Here is a 22,943-nt window from a genome sequence, read left to right on the forward strand (position 1 = left end):
GGGCCGGCCGCCCCGCCTCGGCCCGCGGAGGACAAAGGCGCGGCTGGGGACCGAGGAGGGGGACTGTTATTTTGCAGGCCTGCGTCGGGGAGGAACCCTCGGCCCCGCCCGCCTCCGCCTCCCCCAGCTGGACTGTCCAAGGCCCCGGCCGCCGAGGCGGCTTCAGGGCCGTGACTTGGGGACGCCGAGGGAGGGACTGGGGTGCTGAGGGCACCCGATACTGTTGATTCGGGCTTCCCGGCCAACCCTGGGCTTCTGTCGGCTTCGCGGACCATCACGGGCCCCCCCTGCTCCCTGGCCCGGGTGCCCCAGAGCCAGGGTCAGCAAGGCTGTTCCGCTGGCGGGAGGGGAGTCCTGAGGTGATGGGGTGCCTGGTCGCCCAGGCCAAGGGCTTTGTTTTCCTTTGTGGAGAGAGGAAGGGGGGTTATTTATCGGACGCGATTCTCCCGTTTGTGGGTGAGAAATCCTGTTCTCTAGGTCTCTGGAAGCAAAACTGTGGGTGCCCCGACCTTAGAGAGAGGGTTCCCAACTGGAAGCACCCAAACTCAGGGTGTGGGGACCCCCCTCCCCAAGTTTGCCCTTAGTTTCTTTACATGTTTTCTTGTTGGCCTAACCTCTCAGGCAGAAGGATTGGGGGCAAGAAGGGTGTCCTAAGATGCTTCCAGTTTGGGTCTCCTTTGCCTGGGGGCTGGGATACCCCTTCAGTTTTTATCTTTAGGGTCCAGTGACAAGGGTCCTGCCTCTAGGGCAGGGAGGAGGTGTCAGGAAGTAAAAAACCTGCCCATGTGGCCCTCTGGTTGGTAGTTTGTCTCATTTTCTAACCCACTGAAACTCCTGACTCCATGTCTGCCTGTTTTTTGTTTTTTTACTTTGTTTATCTCCCCCCATCCCTACCCCACCCTCATGGGAAAAGCAGCCAGAGAACTGGAAAGCTTCCCCCATTCTCGGATGAACCCTTTCCCTTCTCCTTTGGGGGATGCTGGGACACACAAGGCTCTCCCTAGGGCCCTGGGCCCCCAGCGCTGGGGACACCCTGCTGTCTGGGTGGCTGGCACAGAGCAGTTGGGGGGTCCTGGAGGGCTGGTGGTTTGCACCCCTGTTCCCTTCTCTGCAGACAGCCCGGTGAGCGAGGGGGGCTGTGGGGTTATGTGCAGTATATTTATGTAAGACACCCAGACAGAGGGCATGGGTATTTATATAACCCGGCATGGGTATTTATGTAATATAGGATGCGGGTATATTTATGTTTCTTTCCTAACCTGCGGCTCCCCGGCTGCCATGTGTGGTCTCTGAATCAGCGTTGGTGGAAACGGGCTGGGGGGGGGCTGTGTGCGTACTCGCCGGCCCCCCAGCAGGGCTCATTGCATGTGTGCTTTCCTCACTTCCCTTGGCGGGTACACACCGGGCAGCTGGACGGCGTGTGAATGTGGGGTGTGTGGCGTGTGGGTTTCCTGCAAGTGTGGAGTGTGCTGCTGGAAGCCGTGGTGCCTCAGCTGGGCCAGGCCAGGCATGTGGGCAGAGGCTCTGATGGAGAGCCCCGAGTTTGGCTGCCACCGGGTGGAGGCTGTTTCCTGTGGCTGCCGATGGCTTGAGGCTTCTCCCTGGGAGCCGGCCCTGGACTGGGATATTACTCTGAGGCAGGAGCTATTGGCTCCTCGCTCTGCCCGGTTCAGGGAAGTCTAACCTGACCACCAAAGGAAGGAGTCTCTCCCAGCTCCCTTCCCAGGTCCCTGGCTTCTGGGGGCAGCCCTTGGCATGGGGAAAGGTCAGCACAGCTGCTTTCCCATCTTCCTGCTTTGCCTTCCATCCCTGGCATGAAAGAAGCCCTGTGTGTGAGGGTCGGGGGCTGGGAGGGGCAGCAGGACCCCTGTCAGCTCCTTGTTGGGACCCTGGCACTGACTGCTGCTGGATGGCATGAGGGCTGTGGCTTGGTCTCTCTGGGCCTGAGTTTCTGTCTGCAAAAGGAGTCCCCTCTTGCTCATGCAGACTAACCCTCTTGTAAACATGCTGAGGTCTCTTGGAACCCCCTCCCTGTTTCCCAGTCTGCCATTCCCTGCCATTCTCACCAAAACTGCCTGTGAGTCTCCTCTTTTGCTGGCAGGAGCACAGGTGCCCAGACCTCTGCCCCAGACCAGTACAGAGATCCCTGCCAGGGTGGCTTAGAGGTCCCTGTTGTTGGTGGGCTTGGGGTACCTAGATGAATAGCAGAAGGAAGGGGAGCTTCTCAAATCAGAATGACTCTAGTCCCACAGGGACTGGACACTTAAAACTGGCTTGGGTTGCCCCAGCCCAGGGCCAGTTCCCAGGGAGAAGCTCTTCTAATCTTGAAAAAAGTCAGCCCCAGACAGTCTTTCCAAAGAGATGCAGGCAGAGGGCTGTGAAAGGCTCTTGGTGTCAGGAGTGGAGGACGTGGTGGTTGGCAGGTCCTTGTCCTGCCTCTCCCCCAGTGTGGATCAGGCCCCCTCCCTCAAAACACACTGGGAACTGGCCAGGCTTGGGGGTGGGTTAGAGGTTGGGCCTAAAGGGGGCTGTTTTCTCTAGTGTCTTGTGCAGGACCTGCTGAGGCTGCTCCCAGATGTGTGGGTGTGGCTGCTGGGCTACCTGACACCTGGTTGCCCTCAAGCAAAGTGAGGTCAAATTGCTTCCTGGGTAGTGGGAGGGAGATGGTTGGTCTTCGAAGTCTCTTGTGGCTTTGCCTGGCCTTTGGTGGGGAGGGGTGGGTGAGGCCCCTTCCCAGCTCCCAGTTCTCTGACCCGAGTTCTGCTTCTCTCTGCAGCGAGAGTGAATCATGGAGCTACGCGTGGGAAACAAGTACCGCCTGGGACGAAAGATCGGGAGTGGGTCCTTTGGAGACATCTACCTGGGTAAGTCTGCCTGGCCCAGTTGGAGCCCTGGGATGGTCCTGGGGATGAGGAGGAGAAAAGATCCCAGGATTTCAGGATCTGAAGCCAGAACTGTGCTCCAGTGGCTGGTCTTGCCTCTAGGAGCATCCCAGGGGGAGAAGGAAGCCTCAGGTGGAGGGAGGCAGCCGGGGGATCCTGGCTCTATCTGGAACCCCGTCTGGCAGGGCGGGGCTCCCACTTGCTGTGCTGGGCAGAGGAGGATATTTTTAGCTGCAATTTCCAGCTGCAGCTGACCTGGGTCTCCATCTGGGCCTGGGAAAGCCCAGGCTGGGTTGGCATCCCGTGTCCTCTGTCCTGGAAGAAGGGTGATGGTAGGGAGAAGGCCCAGGCTACCACCTGGCCCCAGCAAGGCTGTCCCTGTGGTTGGCCTTCTGGAATGCAGCCCACACAGGCTTTGGAATGACCCGGGGGTGGGGGGGTCCTCCTCCTCCAGGGAGTTCTCCCTCCGGATGTGCTTCCTGTTAAATCTGAGTTTGGTCAATGTTGTCATTTTAAACAAATCATTGACATCTCAGCCCTCTCTGGCCTGGGAGAAGTGGTGCTTGTGCCATTGAGTGCTGCCTTCTCAACCTGCTGGGGGCGCTGCTCCCAGGGTCGGGTTGCAGCCCTGCCTCTGAGTGTTGGTCTGAAGCTGGTTGTTCCCTTGATGATGGGCTTGGGGTTACAGAGCAAGGTGGCAAGCTCCCCTGGGGTTTATCCTCCATCCTGTCCCTGTGCCCTGGTAAGCAGAACCGGGCCACATCTGCTTCTCTGCTTGGGAAATGAAAATGAGTTGGTTCTGTCCTGGGCAGGAAATGCGACCCGTCAATGTGCCTGTGCACCAACTCAGACCTTGAGGGTTCCTCTTCACCAGCGGTCAGGGCCCTGTCCCCACAGAGGAGATCTGCTGCCCAGGGGGGCTGGGGCTCTCAGGTGTGGGGCGGGGCACGGCACACGAGGTCTATGAACACTTACCTGGATGTCCTTTCCAACGTTACCTCCCTCATGGAGCCCCTGGAGATGCTGCTGGTGAAGATGAGGCACAGCATAGTCAGGGTGACCACCCAAGGTTGCCCCAGGAAACTGGAGAAGGTGGCCTTTACACCACACGGTCCTGAGTGGGTGCCGAAGACAGGCAGTCCTGTGTTCTAGGCCTCACTTTGTGTGGCTGTCCTGTGATCTCAGGGTCCCCATCTGTAAAGTTAGCCCAGCTAGCCAAGTGCTGTTGGAGGTACAGATGAAGTGACCATGGGAAAGCGCCCTGTGGGCCATGGAGTGCTGGCCTGGTGGGCAGCTCCCCGCCCGGTGCTTGGCAGGTCGCGTCCCACAGTGCTGGGGTTCAGAACAGGAAGCAGGCCTGTGTGGCTGCAGCCGGTTTAAAGATCTTCTCCAGCTGGCGCAGTGGTGCGCAGTCCCAGTCCTTGGGAGGCCAGGTGGGAGCCACACTCGAGCCCAGGGATTCAAGGTTTTCCTGGGCAACGTAGTGAGACCCTGTCTCAAAACTTACTTAAATCAAGGTTTTGCCGCATCTCTGAGCTCCTGGGAGGCAAGCATAGTGTCGAGTTTGCCCCCCCTCTCCTGGGCCTGGCGTGTGGCTTGCCCCAGTGGGTGTCCAGTGACTGTCAAGTGGACAAGTGCTAAACCAGGGACCAGGGTGTGCAAGAGCTTCATGGCAGGATTGGAAAAGCCTGGGATTTGGGGACTGCACCAGCTTTGGGTCCCAGTCTTTTCCTGGTTTGCTGTGTGATCTGGGATAAGATACTTTCTCTGAGCTGCAGTCTTGTCTGTGTGGTGGAGGTCCCCATCACCTGTTTTGGAAGATGTACAGGTGGGGGAAAGGACGTTCTCACCACTGAGCCTTGGGCTCGGGACTGCAGGGCGCAGACTTGGCTCTTGGCACAGCAGGCACCCGCTCCTAGGGCACCCTTCAGGCCCTCTTTCTGCAGACAGAAGTGGGAGCCTCTGGAGGGAGGGGCCTCCCCAGATCACTGAGAAAAGCCACCGTCTCCCTGAAGGCAGGGCTTCCCGTTTCTCCACAGTCATCTCATTTATTGTAAAGACGTCCAGATTCACCCCTCTTCTGCCAGCTGTGGAGTACGTTTGGCCTGGGTTTGGATATCGGTGTTTCCTTTTCTAGCTGTACACCCTGAGCGAGGGGTGACTTCTGCCAACCTTGACTTCTCCATTTTTTTTAAAGTTGTGTGTAGATGACAGTTCTACGGCGGCAGTCGGTTTTCTTAACTTTCCTTTCTCTGTCTGCAGCCCTGGGTAGTGGACCAGGGGTGTTCCTACCACCCAGCTATATCCCTCGCCCTTTTTAAAATTTTGAGACTGGGTCTCACTAAGTTACCTCTCACTTGGAATCCTCCTGCCTTAGCCTCCAGAGTCCTGGGATGGCAGGCTGTGCCACTGCACCCGACGGGCTTCTCAGGGTGGAGGTGGGGTTGTGAGGAGTTTGAGGACCTGGCGTAGAAAGCACCTGCTTGCTGAGCCCAGCAGGTTCCACATCATGTCCCGCCCCTGGGCTGAGTTGGGAGTCGTTGCTCTCCGAGGATCTGGGTCCTCTTGGGCCTGGGGGTCAGGGAGTCAGTTTGCGCCACCATCCAGACACCAGTGGTTCGAGGGTGTGGGGGCTCTGCCCTGAGGTGCCCTCCCGTTGGCACCACCCTAGGCCGGTGTCCTCCTGGCCTGGAGACAGCAGGGATTGTGGGTCCCCCCGGCCGGCCTTGCTGGCTCTCTTTGTTCAGAGCTCTGGCCACTGTCTCATTACCAGTGCCCAGGCCAGGGCCTGACTCCAGATGGCCTCTGCAGGTGGGGCTGGACACGGCTTCCAAGCTGCTTTCCAGGATCAAACACTGATGGCCTCATTAGGGGTGCGACTGCGAGCCCCACAGCTGCTCTCCAGGGCTCCCAGCCCTTGTTGCTGAGGGATGGCCAGGAGAGTGCGCCCACTTTGTTAAGGGGCTCAAGTTGGCTGCACAAGGTCCAGAGGCGGCTTACCCTGGGCCTGCCCACTGACTGTGCATCTTGGGCAACTCTCTAGACTGCTTAGAAACGCTGCCCTAGCCTGGTGTGGTGGCATATGCCTGCAGTCCCCGTGACCTGAGAGACTGAGAAAGGAGGATCACAGGTTTGAAGCCTGCCTGGGCAACATAGTGAGCCCCTGCCTCATAAATGTTTTTAAAAGGACTGGAGATGTCACTCAGTGTAGAGTGCCCTGGTTTCAGTCCCCAGTCCCCCTGCATGCACACACAAAAAGGAATCCCTGTCCTCAGCTCTTCAGGTGGTTATGGGGGTCCCCGGTTGTCAAGGGGGACACTCCAGCCTCTGACACCGGGTGCAAAGGTTGCTACTGCTGCTGTTGCTGGGCAGGTGGGTTCAACCCCTCCCTGCACCCCATGGGTCCCTATGGCGTCTGTTGTGAGCCCCATGTGAGGCTGGTTACTCCTGTCCCCACCAGGCCCCCCATGTGGCTGCTATATAACCAATGGGCCACATTCTGCACTTGAAATGGGGCCATTTCTCTGGCTTCCAAGCCTTTCCACCTAGGCCCCCTCCACCATTCCTAGACCATTCACCTCCCAACGCAGCGTCTGCCAGGAAGCTGCGGCCATCTGCCTCCATGGGCCCCGCCCCGCGCGGTTCTCGCCAGTTATGCTTTACTGCATCGGCCGAGGGTGAGCAGAGCTCCTGCACGGGCCTGGGCTCCTGGTCAGGGCTCAGTACCTGTTTGGAATTGGGTGAGCCGGATGACAGGGAAGTGGAATGGAGAGAGAGCAGGGGCCTTGGGAGCATTACTTCAAGCCCTGCTCTGCCCCAGGGGGTCCTGTCCCTCATGGGCCAGGCACTTTCCCTCTCTGCTGCTCAGCCTAGTGGCTGTGAGAAAGGAGGACGATCTGGCAGCCTCAGTGGGATCTGAGGCACCAGAGGGCTGGCAGTCGGGGAGAACACTGCGACAGAAGGTTTCCAGCACTCTGGGGGCTAGAGGCTTTGCCCAACAGCTTGAGTCCCTGTCCTTGGTAAGTTGTGTGGCATATGGTCACTCGACCTTTGGAGTTTGAGGTTTTCATTATGTCAGATAGAGATGTAAGCAGTAGTTCTAGCAGGACGGCGCCAGGGCTCGGGGGATGAAGTGCCCCTCCTGTGTGCCACCCTCCCCCACACACCCCGCCCACATGCAGCTGCTGCAGTTCTCTGTGGCCAAGGCCCTGCCTCGGGCATCATCCACATCTGCACCCTGCCTGGGCAAGGCCACCAGCAGCTCCTGCCTGGACAGCTGCAGTGGCCACCTCCTGGGTCTCCTGACCCCCTCGGGTCCCCTCCAGCCCTTTCTGGTACACCAGTAAATCTTAGTGGGTGCTGACTTTTTCCCCCCATGGGACATTTGGCAAGGTCTTGGAACACTGTTAGTTACTACAGCTTGGGAGGAGGTGGGTAGAGGTCAGGGCACTGCCAACACCCAACAAGGAGCTCCCACACAAGGGCTTCTCTGGCCTCAAGTGTCAGTATCGGTGAGATCCCAGACCTCGTGCCTGGCTGGAGCCCTCAGGGAAGGCCGCACTCTCATCTGGCCTCTCGAGACCTTCAGATCCTGGCGCTGCCCTCGTTTTCCACCCTCCTTCAATGTCTGGGGTCCTGCTGTACCAAACCACTCAGAGTTGACTGCATGCCCCCCGCTGGCCTGTGCCTGTGCCATGACCTCTGTGCCTGGCTCAGTCCTGCTCCTGTGCTGGGAGCCCTCGGCTGCCCGGGGAGGAGCGCCTTTGCTCCCTAGGGCCGCCCTCACCCCCTCCTTGGCAGCCTTCACATTGGTAGAGCTATGCCTGTGCGTGCCAGAGCCCATTGCTGAGCTCTGTGCCTGGGGCAGCCCAGGAGCATAGCAGGTGAGGCACCTGGGCACAGAGTGCGAGGTGACTCACCCAGGCCTTGGCTAGGAGGTGGGGAGTCGAGACAGGGGTCAGCGGCTTGGCATGGAGAATACCTGCTGCGTTCTGCTGCCTCGTGAACCTGTGGTGAGAAGGGGCAGGGCAGCGGATCGAGGATGCCCTGGCTCCCCTCCCATGCCACGTCTTCACTGTACCCTGAGACCTGTGGACTCTACCAAGCAGTGAATGCCAATGTGTCAGAAGCACTTTACAGTTTGCACTTGCTTTCTCCCATTGCTCACTGGGCTTAGTCACCTCTTCTTAATTTGTGTGGCTCAGAAATCAGAATATATATCTATAGAACTAACATCCAAACACTAAACTGTTAAGTAAAAGAATCAGATCATACAGCTCAGGAGGCTGAGGCAGGAGGATGGCAAGTTCAAAGCCAGCCTCAGCAATTTAATGAGGCCCTAAGCAACTTGATGAGACCCTGTCTCAAAATAAAATACACAGCTGGGTGCAGTGGCGCATGCCTGTAATCCCAGCAGCTTGCTGAGGCAGGAGGATCGGGAGTTCAAAGCCAGCCTCAGCAATGGCGAGGCCCTAAGCAACTCAATGAGATCCTGTTTCTAAATAAAACACAAAACAGGGCTGGGGATGTTGCTCAGTGGTTAAGTACACCTGGGTTCAAGAAGGTCAACAAATGATCATATATGATTCTGTTTTTGTGAAATGTCCAGAACAGGCAAATCCAGAGACAAAGTAGATTAGTGGTGGCCAGGGACAGAGGCTGAGGAGGGTTCTAAAGGGTACCCATGTCTTGGGGGTGATGGAAACATTCTACCCTTGCTCGTACATCCTTGGGAATATACCAGAAACCCGGGAGTTGGCCAGTTGGAGGGGTGCGTTGTTACCCTGTGCGGTTACAGTTCCTGGTGGAGGAGTTGCATTTAACAAAGTATCCAGCGAGCGCCCTGGTCGCCAGGCTGCTTCCTCCTGTTTCTTTTCTGCAGTGCTCTGTGTGGATACAACCAAAGGCAGATGCCGCTTCCCCAGCTTGCCCCGCAGCTGGAAGGAGAGGACAGTGTGGTTCAGTCCTTGGCCCTTCGCTTCCTGCCTTGGAGATCTTCCTCTCCTGCACAGAGAGCCTCCTCATTCTCCCTCCATTGTGTTCTGGCCTGTGGATGGGCTATTCTTTCTCTAACCAGTTCCCCAATGATGGACATTTGGGTCATTTCCAAGCTTTTGCTGCTGCAAACAGCCTGCAGCAGACAGCCTTGTCCAGGCCTCGGCTTGCACAGTGCAGGGGTGTCGGTGTTGGCTGAACCCTCAGATGTGCAGGTGCTGCTGGACTGTCTCACGCTGGCCACCTGGGGAGGAGCCACCTGTTGCGAGCCTTGCCAGCAAACCTGCCCTATCTCACTGAGGACCTTTGATGGTCCTAGCTGAGAAATGGTCTTTGGGGGTCACTGGAGTTTGCATTTCTCTTAAGAGAAATCGAGGCCTTTGCTGAGCGAGCCCTTCATAGTTGGTCTTCCTCTGGGAAGGCGCTTCACGGTCTTTGCCCTATTTCCTGCTTCTATTTCCTACTGGTTTGTAGGAGTCTGTTAGCTGTCAGCTTTTTGTCTGTGATAAGAATTGAGTAGTTTTTCTTTCTGCTTCATTTCTGGTGGGTTTGCTGTTGTTTGGGGCAGTGCTGGGGATTAAACCCCGGGCACTGTACCACGTCTGGCATCTCTGCCATACGGGGGGTCTTTTTAAGCCCTGCCTAACCCTAAGGTCATATGGGACCCTTCCCTGGGAACTGTGCAGTTGAAAGAGGAGGCCATTCTTGTCCCTTTCAAGGCCCCTCAGTACCCCTGCCTGTCCTGTCATCTGCCTCCCCTCACAGAGATAACCACTAGTTGACATTTTAAATTATTCCCTTTCATTGAGGTTTTATCACGTTTGTATCCTTAAACTATATCTTTACAGAGCTTTGAAATTGAGACAAATAGAACTGTACTTTCATCTGTCACTTGCTTTTCCTCCTCTTTTAAAAATTGAGGTGAAATCCACATAGCATAAGATCAGGCATTTTAAAGTGTACAGTTCAAGCCAGGCAAGATGGCACATGCCTGTAATCCCAGCAGCCGGGAGGCTGAGGCAGGAGGATTGCAAGTTTGAGGCCAGCTTTAGCAACTTAGACCCTGTCTCAAAATAACAAAGGGTTGGGGATGTGGTTCAGTGGTAGAACACCCCCAGTTCAATCCCCAGTACCAAATAAATAAATGCGCAGTACAGTGGTTTACTAAAACATTGTGCAGCCACCACCCCATCTAGTCTCAAAGCACGTCCCAGAAGAAATCCCCATGCCTGTTAAGCAGCCACTCCCCACCCTGGTGTCTACTAATCTGTTTTCATCTCTATGGATATGGACATTTTATATAATGAATATAATATAATAGAACCACATTTTCTTTTGTGTACGGCTTCTTTGGCTGGGCAGAATGTTTTCTTTCAAGGTTCACCTGTGTCGAGGTATGTGTTACCAGTACTCCGCTCCTTTTCGTGGCTGAATAATATTCCGCATGTATATGGACCACTCTCTGTCTCCATTCATCGGCTCTGGGCCATTGGGTCATTTCCACTGTTTGGCTATTGTGGTGGCTGCTCTGGCCTGCTGTCTTTAGCCCAGTGTTGAGGAGCCGGGAGTGGCCTGATTGCCGGGTTAAAAGTATCACCATCTCTGGGACTCCTTATGTGACCACATTGCTGTCAGCGACTCAGCTGCCAGGCATCAGGGCTGTTGGTTCCAGTGTACATCCTTGTCCTTTCCCCAGATGTCCCCTAGGGCTTGTGTTCAGGAGTGGGGCTGCTGGTCGAGGGTGACTGCTTCCTCTCCTGGATGTGTGCAGAGTGGTTGTACTTTTTTCATCCCCTTCCTCGTGGACCCTTTCGCTGCACTTGGACCCCCTGGTTGTGGTGTCCGCCGTGGGCCAGGGTGTTCCTTGTCTGGTCCCATGCTTTCCCCTGGTTTGAGGTGCCGATGGTATCCTGCCCCATGGGATGTTCTGTGTTTGTTCCCTGGCTTCCTGTTGGGTGCCCGTGTGACTCTGCTCTGGTGTTTGGAGCTGGAGGCGCTGCTGGCCCTTGAGGGGAACTCGCTGCCCTGCAGGTGGCCCCAGCCCTGCAGCTCAGCCTCCATTGCAGCTGGAGACACTGAGGCAAGGCTCTATCTGGATTTGGTCTTTCTGGTGGCTTCTGGAGCCCTGGGGCGGGCCCAGGCTGCGAGCTAGGCCTTGGTGTGTTTAGGGTGTTTCTTAGGCCATGCATACCCCTCAAGGCTGCAGTAAGAAGGGGACACAGGGGTTGCAGGCAGGACCCTGTCTACACCTAGACGCCGAAGCCAGCAGAGCTGGGGGTTGACCCCAGGGCTGTGGTGCCCCTGAGCTGCACCCCAGCCCCTTATATATTTATTATTTCTTAAGTGTACAGGCAGCGTCTTACTGAATGAGCCAGTCTGCTAAACTAAACTAAGAGCCTGCTAAGCCCAGGCTGGTCTTGAACTTGTGATTCTCCTGCCTCAGCCTCCCAAGGGAATGCAGGCAGGTGCTACCGCGCCCACTTAGGTTTTGCTCCGCAGTCCCCCAATTGCCAGCCGTATGACCTTGAGTGGCTCTCAGCCTTCTCGTCTGTGCAGGGGGAATGATACTCCGATAATAGAGGAGGGGACATCCTGGGACAGAACGTGTGGGCTACCTTTGAGGGGGGCAGCTTTGGTGGGCAGGCAGGTGCTGGTCAGTACCTTCTGCAGCTCAGGGTGTCAGGGGGGGCACAGTGCCCATCCCTCTGGGCTTCTGGTCCCTCCACGTACACCTCAGTCCGCCACACCCAACTGGCCGGCCTGTCTCTGGGGTTAAGTGCCACCCCTTCTGTGGTCTGGGCACCATTTGTGTGTCCCCTCCCCCATCGGGCCCTCTCGCAGCCCTGACCTGGGGTTCTCTGAGCAGTTGGGGGCGTCTTGCCTCCTCCCGTGGCACATGGTACTGCTCACTCTCCCTCGGGAAGCCTCCTGGCCACCTCTCTGTCCCTGAGAGGCAGATGCCCAGTTGGCCCCACACCTGAGCTACAGCAGCCTCAAATGCTGGATGGCAACCACCTGGCTGGCTGGGAGTCACCTGGGCCTTTGCCCCTCCACCCTGGGCAGGTGCCAACATCGCCTCTGGTGAAGAGGTGGCCATCAAGCTGGAGTGTGTGAAGACGAAGCACCCGCAGCTGCACATCGAGAGCAAGTTCTACAAGATGATGCAGGGAGGAGGTGAGGCGAGGGCTGCTGTGGGCCGGTGGCTCGGGTGGGGAGGGACCGCCCTGACAGCCCTGTCGCCCCGCCCCAGTGGGGATCCCGTCCATCAAGTGGTGCGGGGCGGAGGGCGACTACAACGTGATGGTCATGGAACTGCTGGGGCCCAGCCTGGAGGACCTCTTCAACTTCTGCTCCCGCAAGTTCAGCCTCAAGACGGTGCTGCTACTGGCGGACCAGATGGTGAGTCCCGCTGCGCACCGTCAAGGTGGCCTGCCCAGCTGCCCTGCAGCGTCCACTTCCCCATCTTGCTAGTGGCCATGGATACTAACCCTGCATCCTGCCTCCAGAGGAAAGTAGGGGAGGGGGCAGGGACAGGGACAAGACAGACCTGTTTCCTGGGCCAGGAACCTTAACTGCTGGCCTCAGCGTCCTGGACATTTGTTTAAATGCAGATTCCAGGCACCAGGCTGCCAGGTCAGGGTCTGGGGAGGGCCCTCGGTTCTGCCCTGTGGTGATCACACAGGTTGTGTCCTATCCCGGTGTGGGAACCCGAGGTGAATTGCTGAGCCCCTCTGAGCCTCCGTCACCTACTCTCAGTCTCCCCCTCCCTGGGGTGCTGGGATTAAGTGGGAAGCCACACAGTGCCTAGGCCAGAGAAGGTGTAGATCCTTAGGCCCTTTCCATTCAGAGGAGAGCTTTTTAAAAATATAAAATGCATAGCCAGCTACTCAGGAGGCAGAGGCAGGAGGATTGCAAGTCAAGATCAATGTGGGCAACTTAGCAAGCAAGACCCTGTCTCCAAAAAATCGAAAAAGGCGGGGGGTGAAAGTCAGTGTAGCGTGTGGTTTAGCATGTGTAAGCCCCTGAGTTCAGTCCCCAGTACTGGGAGGAAAGAATCGAACTTTGAACCTAGTGGGGACCATGCAGATATTGTCTTGTCGCAAGCACACTCCAATTTTAGGCTGTGGGTGCGCAGAGGAGGATTGTGAGATTCTCACAGGGTGAAATTCAGTAAAGCTCCTGGAGATATTTTGTCATGCCGGAGGCCCAGAGCTGGGCATGACATGCCAGAGGACCTGTCCTGTGTGTGGATCTTAATTTGAGTTTTTGGAAATTCTTAAAGGGCCAGATATGGGGGCACACACCTATAATCCCAGCAGCTCAGGGGGCTTGAGACAGGAGGATCACAAGTTCAAGGCCATCCTCAGCAACTAGCAAGTCCCTAAGCAACTTAGTGAGACTGTGTCTCAAAATAAAAAATAGGGCTGGGGGCGCTGGGGTTGTGGCTCAGGGGGAGAGCACTTGCCCAGCACGTGCGAGGCACTGGGTTTGATCCTCAGAACCGCATATAAACAAATGGATAAAATAAAGGTCCATCAACATTAAAAAAAAAAAATAGGGCTGTGGGGATATAGCTCAGCTGGTAGAGTGCTTGTCTTGCATGCATAAGGCCCTGGGTTCAATCCCCAGCACCACCAAAAATAAAAAATAAAATAAAAAGGGCCAAGGGTGTGGCTCTGTGGTAAACTATCCCTGGGTTAAATTGCCAGTACCCCCATCCCCCCAAAAAAAGTCACACCCTGAATCTGGTGTCCTTTGGAAGCCAAGTGGAGTCAGGACTTGGGTGCGCCATCTCGCACCTCTGCCCGGTTTAGGCCTCCTCGGTGCTCCCACCTGCCCCTCCCCCAGTTGCTTGCCTCTGGGCCCCGTGGCGGCAGGCCACTATGGTGGCCCACGGTCCTTCCCCCGCACCCTCCTTCCTGGGTCTCGCCCTTACCTTTCCTTCTGGCTCCCACTCCCTGCCGCGACATCAGAGCTCATCCTGGTGTCACTGTCTCCCGGCAGCCTTCCTTGGCCTGCACCTTGAAGCCATCCTTCATAGTTGGGGACAAACCTTTCTCCCTGGCCAGGGCAGGGACCCTGGGTGCGTTTGCCATCTTTGCTCTTCTGGGGCCTGGCCCGAGGCATGTGGCAGCGGCCCCTCCACTGACCCCGCCGGCTAACCCCCCAGATCAGCCGCATCGAGTACATCCACTCCAAGAACTTCATCCACCGTGACGTCAAGCCCGACAACTTCCTCATGGGCCTGGGGAAGAAAGGCAACTTGGTGTACATCATTGACTTTGGCCTGGCCAAGAAGTACCGGGATGCCCGCACCCACCAGCACATCCCCTACCGGGAAAACAAGAACCTGACTGGCACGGCCCGCTATGCCTCCATCAACACGCACCTGGGCATCGGTGAGTGAGCTCCCGGACAAGGGCGCCTTGGGCCGCGGGCCGCCTGCCTCCCCCCACCTCAGTCGGAGGCCCCCGGGTACTTTTCCTGGTTGGCCCACTGAGCGTCTCTACCTGAGTCTGCCCTAAGGCCGGGACCCAACGTCCACATCTTCCCTTCATAAGTAGAGTTGTGTGTGCTGGCCACCCCTTCATGCCCGGCCTTGTCCTCCTGGCAACCCCACTGAGTGGGGGGGCCATGCTCCCCAACTGTTCCTCTGGGAAGCTCGGGCCAGTTTAACATGGGCTGCTCCAGGGCACACAGCCTCGTGAGTGCTGGGACCGGATTTGACCTCGGCCCGCCTCGTGCCACAGCTTGTGCTGCTTCTGTGGGGTGGGCAGGTGGCGGGTGCCCACTCATAGTTGCTGAATGAAATAACCCCTGAGCCAAAAAGCTGGACCCAGACTGAGGTGGGAAGGTGCTGCCTCGGGCCCTCTTGCAGAACGGGAGCCAGCGGGCGCTGGAGATGGCCGTCTGCTGCCAGACATGCAGTAAAGAATGCGACCTGAGGAGGAGCTCGGGGCCTGTGTGGACCCTGCCCCTCACCTTGCCTCTGACTCTGCAGAGCAAAGCCGTCGCGATGACCTGGAGAGTCTGGGCTACGTGCTCATGTACTTCAACCTGGGCTCCCTGCCCTGGCAGGGTCTCAAAGCAGCCACCAAGCGCCAGAAGTATGAGCGGATCAGCGAGAAGAAGATGTCAACGCCCATTGAGGTCCTCTGCAAAGGCTACCCCTGTGAGTACCAGGTGGGGAGGACGGGCGCAAGAGGACTACCTGGGGGCTCTGCGGCTGCACGGCATGTAGGAGGCCTGGAGCCCCAGCCTGATGTCACAGACTGGGTGTCCCCTTCCACACTCCTGCCTCGCCATCTAGAGCCCTCTCCTGGCCCAAGTTGTTAGAGGAGGAAGTGGCTGTTTGCCTGCTGTTGCTTAGATCGTGTTGGGAGTGTGTCCACTACAGGGCCCTTGGCCGCCCTTTGAGCTGTGGCTGCTGTGGGCCACATTCCCCGGAGCAGCTCCGGGAAGAGGCTGTGCTCACGGGGCCCGAGCACTAGTAGCATAGGGAGGCCTGTGGTTCTGTTCTTCATCCTGCTCCCTCTTAGGTTGAAACTGTTGAGAGGGACAGTGGGTGGCTTGGGCAATGGTGGCTGCCGGGGACCTGGGAGCACGGGCCTCACAGTGACCTCCTCTGTTCCCTGTCACCCCCCAGCCGAGTTCTCCACATACCTCAACTTCTGCCGCTCCCTGCGGTTCGACGACAAGCCCGACTACTCCTACCTGCGCCAGCTCTTCCGCAACCTCTTCCACCGGCAGGGCTTTTCCTACGACTACGTCTTCGACTGGAACATGCTCAAATTCGTGAGTCACCCGGAGGCCAAGGCGGGCTTGGGGGACTGGATGGGGAAGGCCTTGCCTCATAAGGCCAGAATGGCCTGGTGGGGGGCAGGGCTCCCTACAGATGGGAGTTATGAGCTGGACAGCACAAGTGACCTCGCCAGGGTCCCAGAGCCACCCGTATGCAGCCACATCAGTGTGGACGGCATGTGCTGCCACAGTGGGCAGGGCGTGGGCAGGCTTAGGAGGACCTGGCTCAGCCTCCAGTCTGTCCTGGGGGCCCGGGGCAGGGCGTGGACGGCTCTGCTGGGCCCTCCCGCTGCCCTCCTTGCGGCCTGCTCCATCTTGCTGCTCGTGTTCTGCACGTCCTGGGTGCCCGCCTTCACCGAGGCCCCCCTAGCCAGCCTGGACCCATTCAGAGTGGCTTCTCTCTTCCTGGTCATGGGACCCTGGGCCTTGCTAGGCAGTTGTTCTGTCTCCCTCTTTTAAGGGTCCTGGGGGTGGGGCGGGGAGAAGTGGTCGCCACCGTGCCTGGAGCTCTGCAGTCCGTGAAATCGTGTGTCTTGTTTCACATCTCTTCTGGAAAAGGGGGCTTCTTCGAGCCAGGCTCAGCCCCGGGACGGCGACGCTATTGCAGCACCCCGCCCCCGCCCCTGGCCCTATGCCGGGCCCCCGTATCCGTCCACATACTGGTAAGGACCTCCAAGGCCTGGCCCTTCCAAGACTTGCCACTTGGCCAGCCAGCACCAAGGTTGGACTCAGCTGTGCCCTCTCTGTCCCTTCCAGGTGCCCGGCGATCCTGGGCACCCAAGGCCCCCCAGATAGGCCTGTGGAGGAGGTGGAGGAGATGCCCCCTCAAAACTACTGGCCTCTGGTCTGGACTCCAGGGCCCCAGTTCTGACATCACCAGTGTGCCTGAGCCTCATAGGGCCAGGCATGAGGAAATGTCCCTTGGGATGGTGGGGGCACCCATTCCTGAGGTGGCCCTGTGCTGGAGAGTATTGGAAAAGGCCCTACTTGGGATCCTCAGGAATGAACCAGCTGCCTGAGGCCAGGACGAGCCCGAAGAAAACTGTGGCCCTGCCTGGGGCCTGTTAGGCCCTGGACCAGGACCAGGACCAGGCCCCGTGGGTGGCCTCTGTGTCGAAACTGAACTCATTAAATGTCTCCTGCCTTCGTCCTGGTTTGCTTCTTTTACATCGTGTCCCTCGGTGCTCCACCAGATGCCAAGGGCCAAGGCCGGGTCCTTCTGAATGCTGAGGTTGGCGTGTTGGTCCTGGGTTTCTCTTCTTCTTGGGTCCCAGGCAGAAGATGGCCATCTCGCAGGTCAGGGCTTTGAGGAGAAGGTTGTGTTGCTGTCCTCTGTGAGGGCAGAGAGGGAGATGGGCATTGAGTTCCTTCCAGCTTAGAGCATGACTGAGTGCCTGGGCACCCAGGCACCCCTTCCTCCTGCAGTGCGTTTCAGGGCCTCAGACACCAGACCCTTGCCCTATAGGAAGTTGTCCCCGAGTCTGGTTCTGTGATGGACTTAGTTCTTTGGCTCAGCCCAGCTCTAAGAAAGGGTTTTGCATTCTCTTGGACTGTGACGTCCACTTCCGTAACTGCTGGTTACATGGAGAGTTTAATTAGAGTTAATCAAAATGGAAAATGCAGTTCCTCGGTCACATTCGCTACATTCCAAGCTCTTGGGAGCCACGAGATAGTGTCTGCTGCATCCAATGAGACAGATGTGAGCATCTCTGTCGTCCTGGGAAGTTCTGTGGACAACGCTGTTCTAGATGGCTCCTTGACAGTTCCCCTTGTGGGACTGACCAGCAAGAAGATGTCTTCTCAAGCTGGGCCAGGCACTCCTCCCCCTTGCTGGCACTCTGACTCCATTCCTGGGGTCCCCTTTGAGTCAGGTTCTGGAGTCCGAAGCTAGGCAGGGCCACTGATAGTCTCATCCGTCACCGACGTCTGCAACATCACCTCCGCGTGAGCCCCAGGCAGGAACAGCCACATGATGTGCAGTGGGGACCATCCACAGCCTTCCCCCAAGACCAAGACCCCCACACATACCTTGCAGGAAGCCATACCAGCTGGCAGGACTCCATGCTGGGCACCATGGGCAGTGACTCTCCCATGATCTTGACCTTGACCTTGGAGGAGCCTATCTGTGTTCCTCGGCATGAGGGCATTGGAATTCCTGGACACCTGAACTCTGGGATGCAGTCAGCACGTGTTCTCAGGACAAGCCACCGACAGGAGGAAGTTTCACACAGCCCAGGACAGACGTCCACACAGCAGGGGCGGATGCTCGGATGTTGACAGTTTTATGTTTTCTTATGGGCAAATAAAGGCCAGAAAAGCTCCTTGGTGCGCATTTCTTAAGGGGTTGTTTGGGTTGGATAGCAGCCGGGGCAGTAAGTAGTTCTCTTTCTCCTGCACGTGGACTGCTGGTGGCCTGAGCTGTGGGGCAGCCGCAGGTGGGTTCCATCTACTCAGCTGCTGGCTCCAGGGCTGGGCGGGCACCCGAGCGCATCATTCAGCCTCCCTGAGCCTGGTTCCCACGAGGGAGTGAGGCCATCCCTGTCATAGGAGTCAAGCCGTGCTGTGGCTCCTGCCCAGTGCCAGCCTGGGGCTGAGTGGGTGGAGCCTTGGTGGGCCTAGGCCTGCCTGGTGGGCTTCTAGTGGGAGGAGTGAGGGGTGTTTTGCTGAGTCAGGCCTTGAATAGTCCTCTTGAGGTGCATGGTAGGACTAGGTCCCCAGTTCTGTTCTGGCTGTGTGACCCCAGGCAGGTCGTGAGGCTTTGTGGCCAGGTCAGACAAGGATAAGGCCCGGGGCACGTCTGCCCAGCAGTGGGGCTAGGACTAGCCTGGCTTGGCTCCTTGCTAGGACTCGAGATCATTCTGATCCCAGCTGCTTCCAGAGGTGCCCAAAGGCAGGTCTGCTCCACTTCCCCAGGGCACAGGGCCCCTCAGCTAATTCCCCAGCCCATGTGAGGTCCCCTGCTCAGCCCGCAGCTCTCTCCTCCACAGATGCGGCCCCCCTCACGCCAGCCCCCTGCCCTTCCCTGTGGACGGCCCCGGGACCAGCTAGGTAACACAGCCAGGCCCTGCTCCCGCACCACTTCCTCTCTGGACCTTTCACTTCCTCCTGTGGGGACAGCAGTGGCTAGAGGGCAGGGCCCCGAGGGGCACCGGGCACCCTTCTCCAGCCTTGTCTGTCGCAGGGCAGCTAGCCCGGCTGCTTCCCTGCTCCCCTGAGCTCCCATCCTGCGGCAGGCAGTTCAAGGCTGGGCCCCAGGTCCCCTGGCCAAGTCCTGGCCCTGCCTTCCCCGAGCCTTGCGACTCCTGTCCCCTTGATGTTCCCTGCCTTCTGCTAGATGGGCCTCTGAACTCCTTCCCTGCATGGTTTGGAGACCCTGAGGTGCCAAGGGCTCTTGGTAAATGGAGGGGGCCAGGTCGGGAGAGCAAGGGTTGCCCTTGGTCACTGTGGAGTGTGAGCCACTCCCCTGGGCTTCTCAGTGCTGTCTGTCCTTCCTCTGAGTGTTGCGTGGCTATTTCTCCTCTGTGACCCAGGGTCATTTCCAAGCCTCTGAGATCAAGGATTCCCACTTTGGGAAGGAGGCTGGGCCAGAGGGTTTGTGAGATGCCCCCAACTCGCTTCTCCTCTGTCCTGCAAAGGTGCTGGGCACAGAGCACCCAGGTCTCGGGGCTGACCAGCATGCCCTCTCCCGTCCCTGCAGGGTGCAGCCCGGAACCCCGAGGATGTGGACCGAGAGCGGAGAGAGCACGAACGCGAGGAGAGGATGGGGCAGCTGCGGGGGTCCACAACCCGGGCCCTTCCCCCTGGCCCACCCACGGGGGCCACTGCCAACCGGCTCCGAAGTGCTGCCGAGCCTGTGGCCTCCACCCCCGCCTCCCGCATCCAGCAAGCTGGTTAGTAAGGGCCTGGGGCTGTGAGCTTCGGGATGGGCCAGAGGGCTGGGGTCCTGCTTCTGTCCCCAGCTGAGGTCTGCTCCCCCCTCGCCCTCCAGGCAATACTTCTCCCAGAGCGATCTCACGGGTGGACCGGGAGAGGAAGGTGAGCATGCGGCTGCACAGGGGCGCGCCCGCCAACGTCTCGTCCTCAGACCTCACTGGGCGACAGGAGGTCTCCCGGATTTCAGCCTCACAGGTTAGCAAGCGGCCACGGCAGAGCCAGAGATCCCCATGCAGGTCAGGCCTCTGGCTCTGCTCTCTTCTCCCTTTGACTTGGGTAACCCCAGAGCAAACCCCTGGCCTGGGCTAGGACTTGACCTCTTTACTTCCCTGAGGTTCATTAGCCCCTCTCACTGAGCAAAGCCAGAGACTGAGGCTCAGAACAATGTGCCCCAGCAAGTGGCAGTTCTGGGGTCTGACCCTCGCTGCTGGGTGCCCATCTTGGTGGGCATCAGGGCCTCAAAGACAAGGTGGTCACAGCCCCTGCCATCAGGAAGCCCCCAGTGGTCCTCACTAGCTTTGGCAAGAGCATGGGATAGAGGGACAGGTGAGCTTCTATCTGATGGCTTCTCTTTTTGGTGCTGGGGATCGAACCCACAGCCTTGTGCATGCAAGGCAAGCACTCCACCAACTGAGCTATAGCCCCAGCCCCTGGTAGCTTCTCTTAAGGTCATATTTGGACTAGGAGAGGTCGGAGGGAGGGACTGTGTCCAGCTGGAGGGGAGTGGGAGCCCTGCCCCCATCCTGACTACGCAGGAGAAGCCTTAGTGGACTTGTCCCTGAGAGTGACCCCCTCCTTGGCCCACTGGCTTGGGTGTGGCCTAAAGCAGTCACATTGTGTGTCTCTGTGCCCTGCCCCTGCCAACTCTGTCTACAAACGAGGACCTCCTAGGGTCTCTGGGATCACCCCTTCCCTTGATTCCCGGGGCTTACCAGGGGTGGGGCTGAGCTACACAGCAGGGAGACTTAGGTCCTGGCCTTGAAGCTCACCCACCTCTCTCTGCTCCTACCCCACCCCTTGCGAAGACAAGCGTGCCATTTGACCACCTCGGGAAGTGAGGAGAGCCATCGCTGGACCAGTGTTTGCTTAGGTGAGTGGGACCTGCCCCAAGCCAGCCAGCACAGCCAGGCCCGGAAGCACATGGCCCTGGGGTGGGGGGGACGGCAGATGGCACCTGCTAGCCCCAAAACAAGGATCCTCGAGGGAGCGCAAATGTCCAGTCCTGCAGGTTCCCAGCGGGGCTCAGGGCTCATTTGGCTGGGGGTTGACTTCCGGGAAATCAGCCCTCCACCCCCGTCCTTGACACTTTCTGGAACCTTGGTTCACGCTGACCTTCCACAGGGCTTTGGCCTGCCCCGGCCTCCGGGCTGTGAAACAGGTTAGCTCATGGGAAGGACTAGCACAGGCGAGCAGAGAGAGGCCGCTGGCCAGTATGCACCGAGATGGGACTGCTGCTGCTGCCTGGCAGGAAGCCGGGTGGTAACTAGGCCTGGCCTAGTGAGGGTGGTCCTCCGGGGAGGGTGGAGAGCTGAGCTCCCTGGGGACAGTGAGTGGCCTGTGTGCAGTGGTTCACCAGATGGGGGACAGACGTGACCTCTACCAGAACACCCTGAGCATGATTCGCTCAGAGCAATTGGCCCACAGACGGAGCTGGGGCGTGGGACTGGGCTCCCTGCCTCGGACGCCCAGCTTAGCCCAGGAGCCTGTCTGTTCACAGCTGGGCAGAGGACAGAGTCTGCTCCCTTCCCAGGGAAATGGAGTACCTACTGTGTGCTGGACTTGCGCCAGCTCTGGGCCCCGAGAGGGGTGGCCTCAGGGACGAGAAATTAGGGTGAAGGGGTCCAGCAGGTGGGGGAACAGAGGCAGCGGGGCGCCTCATGCGTCTTTTTTCTTCCCCTCTAGTGTCTTCACTGTATTTTCTTTAAAAAAACACAAAATAAAAAGATGGAAAAAAAACCACTCAAATGAACAAAAAGAAAAAACCCAGCACAAAACCGACGATGGATCTTGTTTCTTTGATTTATTTTGCCAACGGCAAAAAGATGGGATGCCCTTAGCACTGAGGACCGTGTCCCCTTGCACTGCCCGCTGTCCCCAGCCTTCAGGCTGCCAAATGCTCCCCGACAACACCGGCTCACACCAGCCAGATGCCAAGGCCCCACTTCAGCCACCTGTTCCTGCCACCACCATCCGCCTGCCGGGAGGGCGCCCCTCGGTGTGGGAGAGCAGCCAGCAGGGACGCCGGGAGCCCAGTCGAAGGCGGCCAGTCAAAGGCGGGTTCCACCGGGCTCCCTGAGCCTTGGAACCAAGGAGATGCGCACAGTCCCTGTCCCTCTGAGATGACAGTGGCCAACTTTCTGTGCTGGACTTTCCAGCATCCCCCTGAGCATTTGGGTCCTTCCCTTGTCTCTCCATGAAGCCTTGAGTGAGGTGGTGGCCACTATTGCCTTGTGTGTATGTGTGCGTGCGCGTATTTGACCTGTGTCCCAGAGCAGGGATGCCCCGTCCCCACCTGCCAGGCTGAGTTTGTTATCCCCGTGGAAGGGATGTGGGGGTGGACAGTGGCCTCCACATCCCTCAGGGCACAGCGGGTCCTTGCCACCACCAGTCCCCAAATGCCAGCCTGTGGCGGTCCCATCTTCCATTCCTGCCTGGTCTGGGGCAGAGACTGTGGAGACTACTCCCAGCCAGCACCTGCTCTGGGTTATCAACTACTTCTCTGGTCCTGACAGTCACCTGGGGTCCCCCTCCCCTGGGCCCTGCCTTCTGGGGAGGAGCCTGGGGTCAGGGCTAAGTGTTGGATTTTCCATCCTTCCTAGTTAACACCTGTTTTTCTTTATTTTATTTTATTTTTGTTTGTTTTCTCCATGTGTGTATTTCCTAATTTATTTACCTCTGTTTCCCCTTTTTCCTTTTTTTTTTTTTTTTAATTAAAGAGCAAAGGTTTTTATTACTTTGTAATTTAAAAAATTGAAAAAAATACTGAAGAACTTTGGGGGGAATTTTGTACTTTTTTCCTGTGTAAATATCGGACTTTTTTGAGCTTTATTGTGGTTGTTAATTTGAAGTAATAAAGTAGAAGAGGATAACGTGGTGCGGCAGCCTTCCGTCTGCGTGTCTGCCCTGCGTCATCTTCTCCCCAGCAGCCTGGGAGGCCTGCTGTGTGGGGCTGGGGACAAGACCTCACTTCATGGGGCTTCTTAAAGCACAGCCTTTGATCCAGGGGTCCTGGGGCGGGCTGTGAGCATGCGCCCTGCCTCCGCCAGTGATGCCCACGCCCAGGGCCATGCTCAGCAAAGCAGTCCCCTGAAGCTCCTCACCACCTTGTCCACA

The 22,943-nt window shown here is 57.9% G+C and overlaps 1 protein-coding gene across 3 annotated transcripts; it reads left to right on the forward strand.

Annotated features, from left to right (window-relative positions):
• Nucleotides 1-2,497: 2,497 nt before the first annotated feature.
• Nucleotides 2,498-22,704, forward strand: Csnk1e (casein kinase 1 epsilon). Of its 3 annotated transcripts, XM_015482709.2 has the most exons (12): nucleotides 2,498-2,627; nucleotides 2,777-2,864; nucleotides 11,940-12,050; nucleotides 12,127-12,275; nucleotides 14,047-14,275; nucleotides 14,878-15,048; nucleotides 15,523-15,671; nucleotides 18,665-18,725; nucleotides 19,375-19,567; nucleotides 19,666-19,805; nucleotides 20,636-20,700; nucleotides 21,513-22,704. In XM_015482709.2, the coding sequence occupies exons 2-11, from the start codon at nucleotides 2,789-2,791 to the stop codon at nucleotides 20,650-20,652; spliced, it is 1,296 nt and encodes a 431-aa protein (XP_015338195.1). In that variant the 5' UTR covers nucleotides 2,498-2,627; nucleotides 2,777-2,788; the 3' UTR covers nucleotides 20,653-20,700; nucleotides 21,513-22,704. The 3 variants fall into 3 exon arrangements, with proteins under 3 accessions (XP_015338195.1, XP_015338197.1, XP_015338196.1); XM_015482710.2 differs by lacking the exon at nucleotides 18,665-18,725 and having other exon boundaries at nucleotides 2,567-2,627; XM_015482711.2 differs by lacking the exons at nucleotides 18,665-18,725; nucleotides 19,375-19,567; nucleotides 19,666-19,805; nucleotides 20,636-20,700; nucleotides 21,513-22,704 and adding exons at nucleotides 16,236-16,339; nucleotides 16,434-16,824 and having other exon boundaries at nucleotides 2,562-2,627.
• Nucleotides 22,705-22,943: the final 239 nt, after the last annotated feature.

The sequence above is a fragment of the Marmota marmota genome, unplaced genomic scaffold (assembly GCF_001458135.2).
Source record: "Marmota marmota marmota unplaced genomic scaffold, marMar, whole genome shotgun sequence".
Lineage (NCBI taxonomy): Eukaryota > Metazoa > Chordata > Mammalia > Rodentia > Sciuridae > Marmota > Marmota marmota.